This window comes from Panthera onca, chromosome B4, assembly GCF_046562875.1.
Source record: "Panthera onca isolate mPanOnc1 chromosome B4, mPanOnc1 haplotype 2, whole genome shotgun sequence".
Taxonomy (NCBI): Eukaryota; Metazoa; Chordata; class Mammalia; order Carnivora; family Felidae; genus Panthera; species Panthera onca.
Window position 1 is genome coordinate 141,345,712 of NC_138345.1, and position 14,221 is coordinate 141,359,932.

The window sequence follows — 14,221 nt, forward strand, 5'->3', positions numbered from 1 at the left end:
ATCAAACGTCACATGTGGATTTTTTCAGTGGGGGGGGGGTCCCTTTGAACACTCTTCTATCTACTTGAGGGTGAATCTCCTTTTCTTAGTTAACACTTCTTCATCGCATTTTCTTCCTGTTCGCATTACTGGTGTGGTTTTGAATCTTCTGAATGGAACTCAGTTCACAGAAAATGGATAGAGAGGTTATTTCTGAGGTTAAGCTGATGGGGAGCGGGGCAGTTTGGGCGAGTGAATCAATCACGCTCGGTGCAGAAAACAGAAACCGCTCTCAAGTAGTTATGGCAGAAATGGATTTATTACAGGGGACACTACAAAATCTTCAGGTGGGCTGGTGCGTGTGGACTGAGAGGTGGCCCCTTGAGTCTGAGAGACTTGGGTAGCCGTGACTGTGAGGCCAGGAACTTGGGGCCTTGTTGTCTCTCTCCTGCCAACCGCACCCCCCCCCCTGCCCTGACAGCCATCGCTGTGGCATCGTGTGCCCAGAGACTGCATGGCCACCCTGCCTCCTGTGTCGTCTCATGAGCGTGCATTTGATGCAACCACTCCCCTCAGAAGTCCCACCGCAAGGGGGTCTGAAAAATGTGGTTTTTCAGCTTTTAGGTTCTGAAATACAGGAAAATGCATAGAAGCAGCTGATGACAATGGAAGTTGAATGCAACTGGCCGCTTCCAGAAAGGTGGAAAAATCAAGTCTTGATTTGAGCGTCTGAGGTTCAAGATGGCTATTACGCCCCCAGCCGAAGATGTTAACTGGGGAGACACACGCACCTGGGGCTCAGTGGCGACGTCTAGCTTGGAAACGGGCCTGGAAAGCGTCCTCAAGCCCTGGGAATGGATGGGATCCCCTAGAGCAGGGGCCACTAAGCCAGCCTGCCTCATCTACTGTTTTCTATGGTGGCTTTCATGCTGTAATAGCAAAGCGGAGTAGTTACCGGAGACCATATGACCTGCAGAGGCAAAAATAGTTATTACCTGGCTCTTTACAAAAGCAGACGTTGTGAACCCCTGACGTAGAGCGGATGTGGGTGAAGAAAAGAAAAAGCACTGATTCTCGGCTACTCCGGCAGTCCCGGGCTAGAGATTTGGCAGAAATGAGTACTCTGATACATAAATCGTAAAGAAGCGACAGTCTCCTGGGCTTGGGTCTAAGGCCACATCTCAGCTATTCCATAAGCCATCAGGTGGTGTGACATTTGCCGAGCACAGCTTCTCAAGGTTCTGTGGTCCTCCTGGGTGATGGTTATGTTGGTAGAGCGATATTTTGCCATCTACAGTGAGAGCGGGTCAGATTGCAGGAAGACATGTACATCCCCAACCACATTACTGTGACATAAACTCCCCCACAAGTACCTTACATGGCTGTCAAAGGTGCCATTTTCGACGGACATCATTAGATCGACATCACGGTTCCTGGCGCAATTTCTTCGTACGTTATCGGGCCGTCTTGCTGTCCGGCCCACGTTAGGCATCATTCATGTGGTAGCACAGCAACCATGTGACAGGAACTACACAACGGTCATTGCCATCTGCAAGGCTTGGGAGGGCCCACAACAGGCCCAGGCACACTTGTGGCTGGCGAGAAGGGGAGGAACCAGCAACCAGTGAGGCACAAGGAAAACCAAGAGAAATGGCACAGTGAGGGCTGAGCTGAGAAAACATTTCAAGAAGCCTGCACTGGCCAGCTGTGTGATATTACTGAGACTGAGGAAGGCCAATTTCCCGAAGCTAGTGAAACGGAATCGTGGGTGAGGAAGCTAGCTAACCTCCTGAATAAAAAACACTGAGCACAGAGGAAGGACAGGTGCAATGCGCACAAGCATACGCTCGAAAACAACTCCCCGGCAAACCGAAATTTTCGAAGGTGATGGACGCACAATAGAACAATGATGTCAGTCTCAAACTTGCAGTATCTGAACTACAGCAGAGAATGGTCGTGGCTGAAATGTGAACAGGTGGCCTGGACCACCACGTAGAAAGCATAGGAAACAAAAGGAGATGGAAATCATGAGCAACAAAGATAAGCCCGTTGGAGGAGAGGCACAGGCGTATGTGACGAGACGCAGGCGTTCCGAAAGGAGAAAAAGGAAAGGGTGGTACAGAGGCCACACTGCAATGAAAAGGAGAAGAGAACTCTGCTCAGCTGGAGACAGACTCGAGTCTGGGAAGCAAAGAGATCCCTGAATCCCAGGGTGGCCTGCTGAGAAAACATAGCGATCTGATTCTAAGAAAAGATACCCTATAAGCTTCCGGGAAGAAAACCCAAATTACCTACAAAAAGAAAAGTCAGAATGGCATCAGGTCTGTCCTCTTCAACAGCAGGCGCTGGAGAACGGTGGGGTAGCAAGACCACGGTAGGAAAAGACACAGCCTGGAACCCATGGCCCCGTCAGAACAGCCTCCACCTGCCAGAGCACAGCACAGGGCTGGAATGTTCCAGAAGTCAGGGGCAGAGCATCCAGGTAGCAGTGAGGAAAATAGTAGGGAAAGATGAAAAACAAACGGCAGATACACCAGAGCCAGACCCTGATACAGCGGCAAGGAAGAAACGTTGTTGAGCAAGGAATCTCTATCCCCATACAAGCACGCACACGCGCACACGTCCGCAATTCACACATACACGTGTGCACACGGGCGTGCGCGCGCACACACACACACACACACACACACACACACACGGTGTGGGGGAGGTTCTAATAAAGATTAAACTGTTTCAGTAGAACGGATGCTTGGGAGAGGTAAAATCTTTCCAAACTTCTCATGGAGATGGGGAGACAGGGAGAGAAATGGGAGAGAGAAATTATTCTAGAGGTTTTATCTTGTGGAGGGATCTTGTTAGGAGAGCATATTAAACTTCTTGTTTGTGACCAGTGGTACAGTCATAAGTGTCTGAATTAAGAGAGCAGGGAAGGAAAATGAACAGCAGTGGAAAGAAAACTATAGGAGAGTTTCCAAATGAAAAAGCAAGAAAACAGAGAATAGCAAAAACAAAAACCCCTGACCTCCCCCTCCGTGGGGGTGATGGGAGGAGGGAAAAAACACAAAAATTAGAAACCAAATAAAATGTAAAGAATAAAATAAACGAATTCTTACACAAGCTGATGTGTTCTTGGGTGGGGGCCAGAGAAGGGAAGGGAGGACGCTACTCGTGGACCACACAGCCAGTCGTGTGTGTTGTGCACCTGTACAACGTGCATGTCTGTGGGAATATGTGTGTTTCAAGTTATTTGAAATACATGTAAAGAAAACACATTTCTCAGCTGTTACTCCTTGATTTATTTTTTAACTACTGGTTGTTGAGAGCAGCTGTCAGCCTAGTGAACCCAACAGAATTTCTAAATTGTTGAGGCAGAAGTCTAGACATCCCTTCACTCTTTAGGAGGCTTTGCTGACAGCAGCCCCACCCTGACTGAGCCAGTCCGCCAAGACACAGCAAGGCCTGGTTGATGTCCGTGTCCCTTGCTCGGTTCCTCCTACACACACCCTAGTTCTCCATATGCACACTGCTGGGGGCTGTTCCTGGGCCTGGACACTTTTTTTTTTAATTTTTTAATGTTTATTTATTTTTAAGAGAGAGAGTGAGACAGAGCATGAGCAGGGGAGGGCCAGAGAGAGAGGGAGACACAGAATCGGAAGCAGGCTCCAGGCTCTGAGCCGTCAGCCCAGAGCCCGATGCGGGGCTCGAACTCATGGACTGCGAGATCATGACCTGAGACGAAGTCGGACGCTTAACTGACTGAGCCACCCAGGCGCCCCAGGACACTTTTTTAAAAGTAGGTTTCACGAGGAGGGCCTGGGTGGTTTAGTCCATTAGGTGTCCGACTTCAGCTCAGGTCACGATCTCACAGTTGGTGAGCTGGAGCCCCACGTCGGGCTCTGTGCTGACAGCTCAGAGCCTGGAGCCTGCTTCGGATTCTGTGTCTCCCTCTCTCTCTGACTCTCCCTGGCTCGCACTCTGTCTCTCTCCCTCTCTCAAAAATAAGTAAACATTGAAAAAAGAATTAAAGTAGGCTTCACACCCAGTGGGGAGCCCAAGGCATGGCTTGAACTCATGACCCCGAGATCAAGTCCTGCGCTGAGATCAAGAGTCAGACGCTTAACCCATTGAGCCACCCAGGTGCCCCTGGGCCTGGACATTCTTCGATTTATTTCTTGTCACTTGGAGAAACTAGACATGACTAGTCACTCTTTGGGGAACCTACAAATATATAATGGGATCGGTGTTCCTGGTCACCCTTGCTGTTGGAACCTTACATGGGTGCCTTCAGAACATCTATGACTGGTCTATGCTGCAGAATAATGACACTTTGGGGACTGCTTACAATATTTACACTCTTAGCCATTTGTAAGGGCACAATTCAGGGGCATTAAATACATTCACAGTGCTGTGTACACCACCATCTCTACCCAAAACTTGTTCATCATGGCCAACATAAACTCTGTGCTCATTAAAAAAAAAACTCCTTCTCTTCTCTCAGTCCCTGTTAACCCTAATCTACTTTCTGTCTCTATGAATTTGACTACTCCACGTACCTCTTATAAGTGAAACACAGAATATTCGTCCTTTTGTGTCTGGCTTATTGCACTCAGCATAATGTTAATTATACATTATGGACATTTGGGCTGTTTCTTCCTCTTGGCTACTATGAATACTGCTGCTATGAGCATGTATGTACATATGCTTATTTAAGGGTCTGTTTTTAATTCTGTTAGGTATATACCTAAAATTGGTGGGTCATACGGTAATTGTATGTTTAATTTTTTTAAGCAGGATTTTTTAAAAGTTTATTTATTTTGAGAGAGAGAGAGAGAGCGAGAGAGCATGCATGAGCAGGGGAGGGACAGAGAGAATCCTGAGCAGGCTCCATACTGCCAGCACGGAGCCTGACGCGGGGCTCAAACTCATTAACTGTGAGATTATGACCTGAGCCAAAACCAAGATTTGGATGATTAACCGACTGAGCCACCCAGGAGCTCCTACTTTCTATCTCTTTAATTTGTAACCATCCTAGTGGATGTGAAGTGGTACCTCACTGTGGTCTTGATTAGCATTTCCCTAATGATGTTGAGCATCTTTTCATGTGCTTGCTGGTCATTTATGTATCTTCTTTAGAGCAATGCCTATTCAGGATCTTTGCCTATTAAAAAAAAATGGGTTGTTGGGCGCTTAGGTGGCTCAGTCGGTTAAGTGTCTGACTTCGGCTCAGGTCATAATCTCAAGGTCCGGGAGTTCGAGCCCCGCATCGGGGCTCTGTGCTGACAGCTCAGAGCCTGGAGCCTGCTTCAGATTCTATGTCTCCCTCTCTCTCTGAACCTCCCTGCTCACACTCTGTCTCTCAAAAATAAACATTAAAAATGGGTTGTTGTCTTTTTGTTGTTGAGTTGTAAGGGTACTTTATATATTCTGGATACTAGACTTTTATCAGAAATATGATTTGAAAATATTTTCTCCCATTCTGAAAGTTGTCACTTTTTTGATAATGTCCTTTGAACAAAAGTTTTATGTTTCATTGCAATCTAGTTTATCTATTTTTTTCTTATTTTGTTCATTTTTATTGCTGTCATATCTAAGAATCCATTGTTAAATCCAAGGTCACGAATGTTTATCCTTATGCTTTTCTTCTAAGAGTTTTATGGTTTTATCTCTTATAGCTTAGATTGTTGTTCCATTTTAATTTTTTTTTTTTTTATACAGCATGAGGTAGGGGTCCAACTTATTCTTTTGCATGTGGATATCCAGCTATCCCAGCACCATTTATCAATGAGACCATTCTCTCTCCATTGAAAAGCTCTTGCACCCTTGCCAATATCAACTGGCCATAGATGCATGGATTTATTTCTGGACTTTCACTTCTATTCCATTGGTCTATATGCCTGTCCTTGTGCCAATACCACACACTGTTTTGAATACTGTAGATTTGTACTAAGTTTGGAGTTGAGAAGTGTGAGGTCTTTAATTTTATTCTTTTCAAGATTGTTTTGGTTATTTGAGGCCTCTTGCAATTCCATATGAATCTGAGGGTTGGTTTTTCCATTTCTACAAAAGTGAGCATTGGAATTTTGATAGAGGTTGCATTGAATCTATAGGTCACTGTAGGTAGTACCGACATCTTTATTATTTTTATTATTTTATTTTAGAGAGAGAGTGCATGCATGAGTTGGGGAGAGGGGCAGAGTGAGAGACAGAGAATCCCAAGAAGACCCCACACTCAAGTGTGGGGCCTGACATTGGGCTTGATCCCATGAACTGTGAGATCATGACCTAAGCTGAAATCAAGAATCAGATGCTTAACTGACTGAGCCACCCAGGCGCCCTGGTAGTACTGACATCTTAGCAATAGTAAGTCCTCCAATCCATGAGTATGGGATGGCTTTCCATTTACTTAGGTCTTTAATTTCTTTCAGCAAAATGTTTGTAGTTTTCAGCATACAAGTCTTTCACCTCCTTGGTTAGATTTATTACCAAGTATTTAATTCTTTTATTTAAAAAAAATTTTTTAAGTTATTTACTTTGAGTGACAGAGAGAGCAGAGGAGGGGGAGAGAGAGAGAGAGAGAGACAGAGAGAATCCCAGAAGGCTCCATGCTGACAGTGCGGAGCCCATCGTGGGGCTCAAACCTACGAACTGCGAGATCATGACCCAAGCTGAAATTAAGAGTCAGATGCTTAACCGACTGAACTACCCAGGCAGCCCTAAATCTGGGATTTATATTTTCTAAGGCTTAAAACTTATTCTAGGTTTATTTATACATACATAAAAATACATGTGTACTTTTATAAATATTATACAACGTTGTATTCTCTTTTATATCATTTCTGATGATAAATATTTCCTGCTTTTACAAAATTCCAATGATAGAGAAACCCTACATTTGGTGAGGTTTGCTGGTCTCCACCATCTCACGTATTCTCCATTTGGAATTATGTCATCATGTCACTGTGCTTTTCTTCCACTAAATGTTTTACAAAGGGCACCCTGGTGGCCAGGGCACTGTCCAGCTTTGTTCAGGCTCAGTGACCAGGCAGTGCTGGGTTTTTCTATGAACAGCTACAGTGGATCAGCTCATATGTGGATGCATTTTCTGCTCCCAGGCGCCCAGTGTACGGATGGTGGTGACAGCTGATAGGAAGGAGACCCCTCCATTCCCGTTTTGTACTGAGGAAACAAGCTTCAGGTACCAGGCATGAAGCCGCCTCTATTCCTTTTGTAGATTGGAGAAGGATTTCTGCCTCAACAGGAGGCCACTAAAGGTCAGACCTGCTAGGGATCCACTTTCTTCATGTTTGCTTTTAACCTTGATGGTAATTTTGATACTTACTCTGTCTCATAGTACAACTATAACAATTACTTTCATTTCACAATTTGTGTAGGTGACTTCATGTTCTGTCACCTTTCCGGTGGTACTACATTTTTACTCTCTCTGGGAAGGTAGGAGGGCAAATCTCCCACAACTTAGGGAGGGAACACTTCCTCAGTCACCTTCCCGACAGGGAGTTTCTCCATGCCACAGAGTTTTGCCTTCCACCTGGATTTTGACAAAGGGAGGTGGTTTCTCTTCGCAGAGGATGGGACGAGACCCTTCCTTGGTCACCTGTGTGCCACCAAGACCCATCATGGTCCTTGACACCTTGTGAAACTGATTGGGTTGATTTTCTGTGCTGGTTCCTCCCCACCACGGCACCCTGAGGTATCACTTGGTGAACACTTCTGTTCTCTGACAGCCTGGGGCCCCGACTGACAACGGGTGTCTTCAGAAGCTGGGCGGAAATGCCTGATGAGGTGCTGTGGCCTGTAAGGCGCAGGTGGGTATTCCATCTCCATTCTTTCTAGGTCTCTGGACCCCAAACAACCAAGAGGTAGAGCCTAGGACTGGGACGGGAGTAAGGGCGGTGTCCATAAAGCCTGACACCAAACTGAGGTCCACCTTAAGGCACGGGCACACCTTCCACCCTCTTACTGTCATCTAATATGCTCAGGGGAGCTGGGAAGCGATCCGATGGGTGAGGTACCTGGGTTCTAGCAGAGCGCAGGCTGGGTGCCAGGGATGCTCCTTGGCCATCTCACTGCCTGAGTCAGGGAGGAGTCCTGTGTCCTGGAGGAAGGAACAAGTACATGTTATGAGGGCCCTGCCTTTGTCCCAGAGGCTCGTGCCTCTTATTCGTATCTGGGTTCTACCTGTCCCAAGACTTATTCCTGAGATCGGCTTAAGTGTGAAGCAGACGGAGGAGACATGGCTCCTTAGCTGAGAAACCGAACTGAAGGAGGCCAGGCACATGCCCGAGGGGGCTGAGTTTCAGTGAAGAGGCTGGGGTGGAGTGATTTGGCGAAGATGACGGAAGGCCGAGGAATGAGATGGGACACCCAGAAATCAGGTGGATAGAGTACCTGGGTTCAGACGAGGGTCTCTGAGTGATCCTGGTGGCTGGCTGATGACGTACCGGGGTAAGAGCGGGCTGAGCTTAGGGTTCTGTGGGGGCACCAGGAGAGAGGTGTTGGAGCAGTCAAGATGGCCCACAGGGTGCAGGGGGAGGCCTAGGAGGCTCTAGAAAGGGCAGGTGGGTTCTAATAAGACAGGCTAATAAAGAGGAAAATACAACTTTTGGATTTTCTTTATTTTGTTCATTTTTTCCCCCCTCTTGACAGCTTAGAAAATTCCTTTGGAGAACTATTCCATCTCTGCTGAACTCAGGGTAAGGGAGGCCCAGAGGCTGCCGGAGGAGGGGAGGTGGGGCCTTCAGCCTCGGCCCCTCCCGCGCACCCCTATACATCCCGGGGGACAGTAGCGCCAAGCTCTACTTCACGCCCGAGGTGACAGGAGGTTGCGCTTTCTAAGGCAGTCTTCCTGTCAGGACACCGTGCCCGCACGGTCTCTCTCAGAGGCCAGCCCGCAGGGTCGGCACCATGGAGTATGTGCCCGCCCACCCCTCCCCCTCTGGCCCACAGTGGGATTGTCTTCTCGGGTTTCTGGTAATTTCATCAGGGCTGCGTCACGTTGCTAAAGCTACAGATAGCATCTCACTGTGCTCTTCGCTAACAGCGCCTCTGAGGCTGGACACAGGCTGAGAGTTGGAAGAATGGGGTGGAGATCTGGGGGCTGTGAGGGGCTGTGAGGGCCTGGGACACCGGAACAGCTTTGAGGAACAAGGCCACTCGCCACTGGAACCTGTGGAAAAAGGAGAAGGGGCGCGTTTGCCTGCGGAGGCCCCTGAGCTCCCGGAGCTCTTGCGCATTATGTTGTCTCCTGACAGCTCCACCCAGACAAACCCCCAATCCAGGTGAGGGCGAAGAGACACCTCCCCCCCAGGCCAGGCAGAGAGACTGTCCCCCAGCACAGGGCCACCTTAACTGGGCAGCCCTGTGGGCGGGGCGCATTGTTGATGCCTGTGCAGACAGCAGTCCAGGCCCGAGTGTGGGACAGACTTGCAGGCAGCACTCCAAGCTTCCAGCCTGCGACCCAGCTCCTCACGCTGAGTCTGCAGCCCGGCACCATGGTCCAGGGGGCCTTGGAGCCTGACGGCCCCGGCTGGGGCTGGGATGGGGAGGATGACTGGGACAGCGCTGTCCTCACCCTGCTGGCGCTGGCTGTGGTGGCCGCCACGGCACTGGCTTTGCACTGGTTTGGCTCTGGGCAGGACCAGGAGGCGGCAGGACCTGCACCCACAACCCCCGGGGCCCAGCCTTCTCAGGCTGGAGGAGCCAGCCCAGCCCTGCCCCTGCAGCCCAAGGTCAGTGGTGGTGTCGAGGGACACAGCTCAGGGCAGGGGCAGCCAGACCCTCCAGGACGTGGCCAGGGGAGTCCAGCTGCGGCAGGGGCCCAAGATCAGGAGCTCCGGGGAGGTGGTCTGGCTGCCACAGCGGCACCTCCACGCGAGACACCCGGCGAGGCGGCCAGTGGAGGGGCCTTGGGACGGCAGCACGACAGTGCCACTGCGGAAGCCCTGCGAGGTAAAGGAAGGGAGCCTCTCAGGCCAGATACTGCCTTCCTGGGTCGGAGCAAAGTAGGGGGGACATCCGGCCCCCTCCTGATACACTTCACCCCTCGGAGTCCTGGCAGAGAGACTGAAGGGCAAGTGGAGGCAGGAGGTGTTCAAGCCAAGGTGCCAGCTCACCAGGCCCTGGTCCACACAGCAGAACAGGACGCCAGCCCCTGGCAACAAGGTGTAGGGCCACCTGGCTCGCTAGAGAGGGGTCGAAGAAGCCGGCGGTGGCAGGTGGACCAAGGCTCAGAAGATAGACACCGCCGCCTCCCAAAGCCGGACCCCCTCCGCCTGGGCTCTGTGGTGAGTGTGTGGGATGCTGTGGATGCAGCCAGCAGCCTCTCCACAGGCTCCCGGAGGCCTCCTCTCCCCTTGGAGCTGCCTCCACCACGTGCCACGCAGGCTGGGCCCTTGACAGAGGGCACAGTGAAGGGGCACGGGGAGAGCAGCCTCCATCCAGCCTCAGTCCTAGCTCTGGAGAGCAGGGAGGCTGGGCCCCAGGCTCCCAGGGAGTCTCAGGGACCCCCGGCCTCCGTGGAAGGCTGGCCGTGGGAGAGGAGCTTCGTCCAGACCCCAGACTCCATGGGCCCACGGCCAGAGGGGTCGCAAGGCGGACATCCACTCTTGTCTCAAGGACGGGGGACCGCAGACGCCAGCAATGCGGCAAAGGCTGGGGCTCAAGGCTCTGGAGACCGCTCTTTCTTCAGCTCAGGGCCGGGCGGGGCAGAGCAGCAAGGGGACCATGGCCTCCTAGAAGGGAGACCATCTTGGCAAGGCCAGCGCGGGCAGAGCAGCGGGCAGGAGGCAGGCAGTCTGGACACAGGGAGGCGCCCCCCAGACCCCCCCGGCTCAGCCACGCTCTCCCCGCGCATCCCTAAGCCCCTCCCGCCCTTGGCTTCCCCGCCCACAGCACATCCCCACGGAGGTCTCTTACCTGCAGGCTCAACCCTTCCGACCTCCTCTCCTTCAGACTCTTTGTCCCTCGGAGTTAGTCAGGGTTCTGCCGAGGATGAAACTCTCAGGGCAGTGTCAGCCCCAGCCCCAGCCCCTGCCCCTGCCCCTGCCCCTGCCCCTGCTCCAACTCCGTCCTCCTCCCCAGCCCCTGCCCCAGCCCCAGCCCCAGCCCCAGCCCCAGTTCCGACCCCTGCCCCGAGTAGTGAGTCAAGGCCTATGTCCCAGGAGCCCAGTGTGGCTCTCTGCAAGGACAACCAGGAAGGGCAGATCTCATCTAGCTGGGAAAACCTTATTTCGATGGTTCTTAGGAGTCACCCTTTCCCCAGGCAAGAGAGACGCCAAGGGAGAGCCCCAAGGGCAGCTCCCAGGAGCCCTAGAGATCCCAGCACTGATGCACCCTCTGAGAACAGAGAGTCTGGTTCTCCCCCTGAAGGGGCCGCCGCCAGCCTGGAGGTCAGGAATGGCTCCGCCGTTGGAATGGTCACAGAAGCTGGCACAGGGGGCCTGCCTGAGGCTGGGTGTCCGCAACAGCAGAGAAGCTCGGATACCAGGGAGGCTCCTACTCCAGACCCTCCCTCAGGCCCAAGGCCAGATGCAGTGGATGAGAAACATCCAGACTCCCCACTGCCTGGAGCCGCAGTGCCCGGGGCCCCATCACGGTCCCCTGGGCAGAGGCAACCTGGCCCCGTACCCTCCCCCACCACGAGGGGGGTCTCACAGCCTGTCCCACGGCCTCGGAAACGCAGCATGTGTGAAATAGCAGAGAGCTCTGAGCGGGAGGTCAGCCAGATGGTACCACTGAGGCAGGAGGGAGAGGCTCCAGGGGAGAGGCCCCGCCCTGCAGGCAGCGGGGCAGTCCTCACGGAAAAGCAGGAGGCCCGAAAACTCAAGGTGCTTCTGCAGAGACCCGGGAGCCGGGGGGTGGCGGAGGGGCCTCGGAAGCCCGGCTCCCTAGCCCGGGAGTCCGCTCTGGCCGCGGCTCGACGACAGCGGCTGGACCTGGGCAGCTGCCTGGATGTACTGGCCTTTGCCCAGCGGCACGGGCAGCCCGGCCTGGCGCAGGAGACCTACGCGTTGATGAGCGACAATCTGCTGCACGTGCTAGGAGACCCGGGCCTCTACCGGCAGCTGAGCGGGGCTGAGCGGGAGCGCATCCTGAGCCTTCGGACGGGCCGGGGCCAGGCGGTGGTGGGGGTCCTTGTGCTGCCCAGCCTCTACCCGCTGAGCCGCTCGGGGCTCACAAGGGGCCCTTGTGGGGGGGAGGCCCCTGCGGCGGGACCCGCACCCCCGCCTCCTCGCACGCACCTGCACGTGTTCAACCCCCAAGAAAACACGTGGCGGCCCCTGACACAGGTGCCGGAGGAGGCCCCGCTGCGGGGCTGTGGACTCTGCACCATGCACAACTACCTGTTCCTGGCGGGGGGCATCCGCGGCTCCGGAGCCAAGGCTGTCTGCTCCAACGAGGTCTTCTGCTACAACCCACTGACCAACATCTGGAGCCAGGTGCGGCCCATGCAGCAGGCCCGTGCCCAGCTCAAGCTGGTGGCCCTGGACGGGCTTCTTTACGCCATCGGCGGAGAGTGCCTGTACAGCATGGAGCGCTATGACCCGCGCACGGATGCCTGGACCTCGCGCGCGCCCCTCCCTGCGGGCACCTTCCCTGTGGCACACGAGGCTGTGGCCTGCCGTGGGGACATCTACGTCACCGGGGGCCACCTCTTCTACCGCTTGCTCAGGTACAGCCCTGTGAAGGACGCGTGGGACGAGTGCCCCTACAGTGCCAGCCACCGGCGTCCCAGCGACATGGTGGCATTGGGAGGTTTCCTGTACCGCTTCGACCTGCTGCGGGGTGTGGGCGCTGCGGTGATGCGCTACAACACCGTAACGGGCTCCTGGAGCCGGGCTGCCTCCCTGCCCCTGCCCGACCCGGCCCCCCTGCACTGCGCCGCACTGGGCAACACCATTTACTGCCTCAACCACCAGGTCACCGCCACCTTTACGGTCTCTGAGGGGACTGCCCAGTTCCAGGCCAGGGAGTTGCAGCCCTTTCCTCTGGGGAGTAAGGGGGTCCTCTGTCCATTCATCTTGACTCTGCCTGCCACCGACCGGCTGCAAACAGCCCTCTGAGCTGCTGCTCTCTAGGGCGACCCTGGGCCTGGGGGTCTGAGGGCAAGTGGAGCACAGGAGGTGGCCGGCAGAACCTTCTGCTGTTGTTTCTGGGACAGCTTTGTTTTTCTGTTCTAATAAGGCTCATGATCTCCCCCTTCCCTCCCCCCTTCCCTGAAAGAGCCCTCTCCCCCCGGAGCTCAGGCTCCTTGCATCTGGTTAGAAGCCGGCTTCTAACCTTCCCACCACAGCATGCTGTTTACTGCCTTTTCCGCTTAGTTCTTGCCCTGACACCTCAGCTGGCTCACACAGCCCAGCCTGTCCTCCAGGGGGCTCCTCCTCCTCCTCCTCCTCCTCCTCCTCCTCCTCCTCCTCCCCTTCTCTGGGCTCCCAGGAGCCAGGTTCCCTCTTGCAGCACTGCACTGCCTGGAAAAATCTGTGTGGGGGTCTCTCTGGTGCTCTGAGAGCCAGGGACCGATGTGTCCTTGAGGACCAGGATTTGGCCTGCAGAGGGGCTGAGTGACTGCTGAGCCAAGGAAGGAGGTGGCTAGAGAGATAGTCACACTTCTCCGTTCTGTCCCTAGGGCTCCAAGCCGGGCAAGAGGTCTGTAAGGGAATGGGACAGGGGAACAAGGAACACAGAGTCCCCAGAAAAATGTTCTTGCCTCAGGCCTTGGGAGCCCGGTTTGGGTCTTCCTGGGAAAAACTCTGTAGCCCTCCTTTGTCCGATTGGTCACCAGAGGCCTGGAACCCTTGCCTGTGAAACTGTTCTGCTGACTGTAGCCCCTGCCTGAAACCACTTGGGCTCATGCCCCTCTGCAGCCTGTGGGGTCTCTCCCCCCCGCTTTGCCCCTCCAGAAGCAGCCTCACTTCCCACCACCCCCTGTTCTTACGTGAGACCCAGGTTTCACCTGAGCTCTTTCCCTTGTTAGCTGCGGACTTAGCCGAGACGTCTGATTCCATTCTTCTCATCTGTGTAGTGGGGAAAATGAACGTGTTACTCAGGAGAGCTGTGAGGGCATAAGGACACATGTGAGCGCCTAGCACAGTGCCCAGGATGAATAGAGAATGTTCCCCTTTACTCGTTTTGGAATCCATCACAGGAAGGTAAATAAACCTGACTGAACACTGCTGCCTGTCCCACCGTGTGCCCGGGTTTGGCCCAACTGGCCCTTTTTCTTTTG

At 53.5% G+C, this 14,221-nt stretch overlaps 2 protein-coding genes across 2 annotated transcripts; both read left to right on the top strand.

Moving 5' to 3' along the window:
- The first annotated feature begins 9,122 nt into the window (after positions 1-9,122).
- On the top strand, positions 9,123-10,969 carry LOC144616851 (uncharacterized). The gene is made up of 2 exons (XM_078449212.2): positions 9,123-10,579; positions 10,948-10,969. Exons 1-2 carry the CDS (start codon positions 9,378-9,380, stop codon positions 10,967-10,969), a joined length of 1,224 nt encoding a protein of 407 aa, XP_078305338.2. The 5' UTR covers positions 9,123-9,377.
- A 163-nt stretch (positions 10,970-11,132) lies between these two features.
- Positions 11,133-13,333, top strand: LOC132695203 (kelch domain-containing protein 7B). Its single transcript, XM_060659442.3, has one exon. The coding sequence runs from the start codon at positions 11,148-11,150 to the stop codon at positions 13,056-13,058; it is 1,911 nt and encodes a 636-aa protein (XP_060515425.3). The 5' UTR covers positions 11,133-11,147; the 3' UTR covers positions 13,059-13,333.
- The last annotated feature ends 888 nt before the right edge of the window (positions 13,334-14,221 follow it).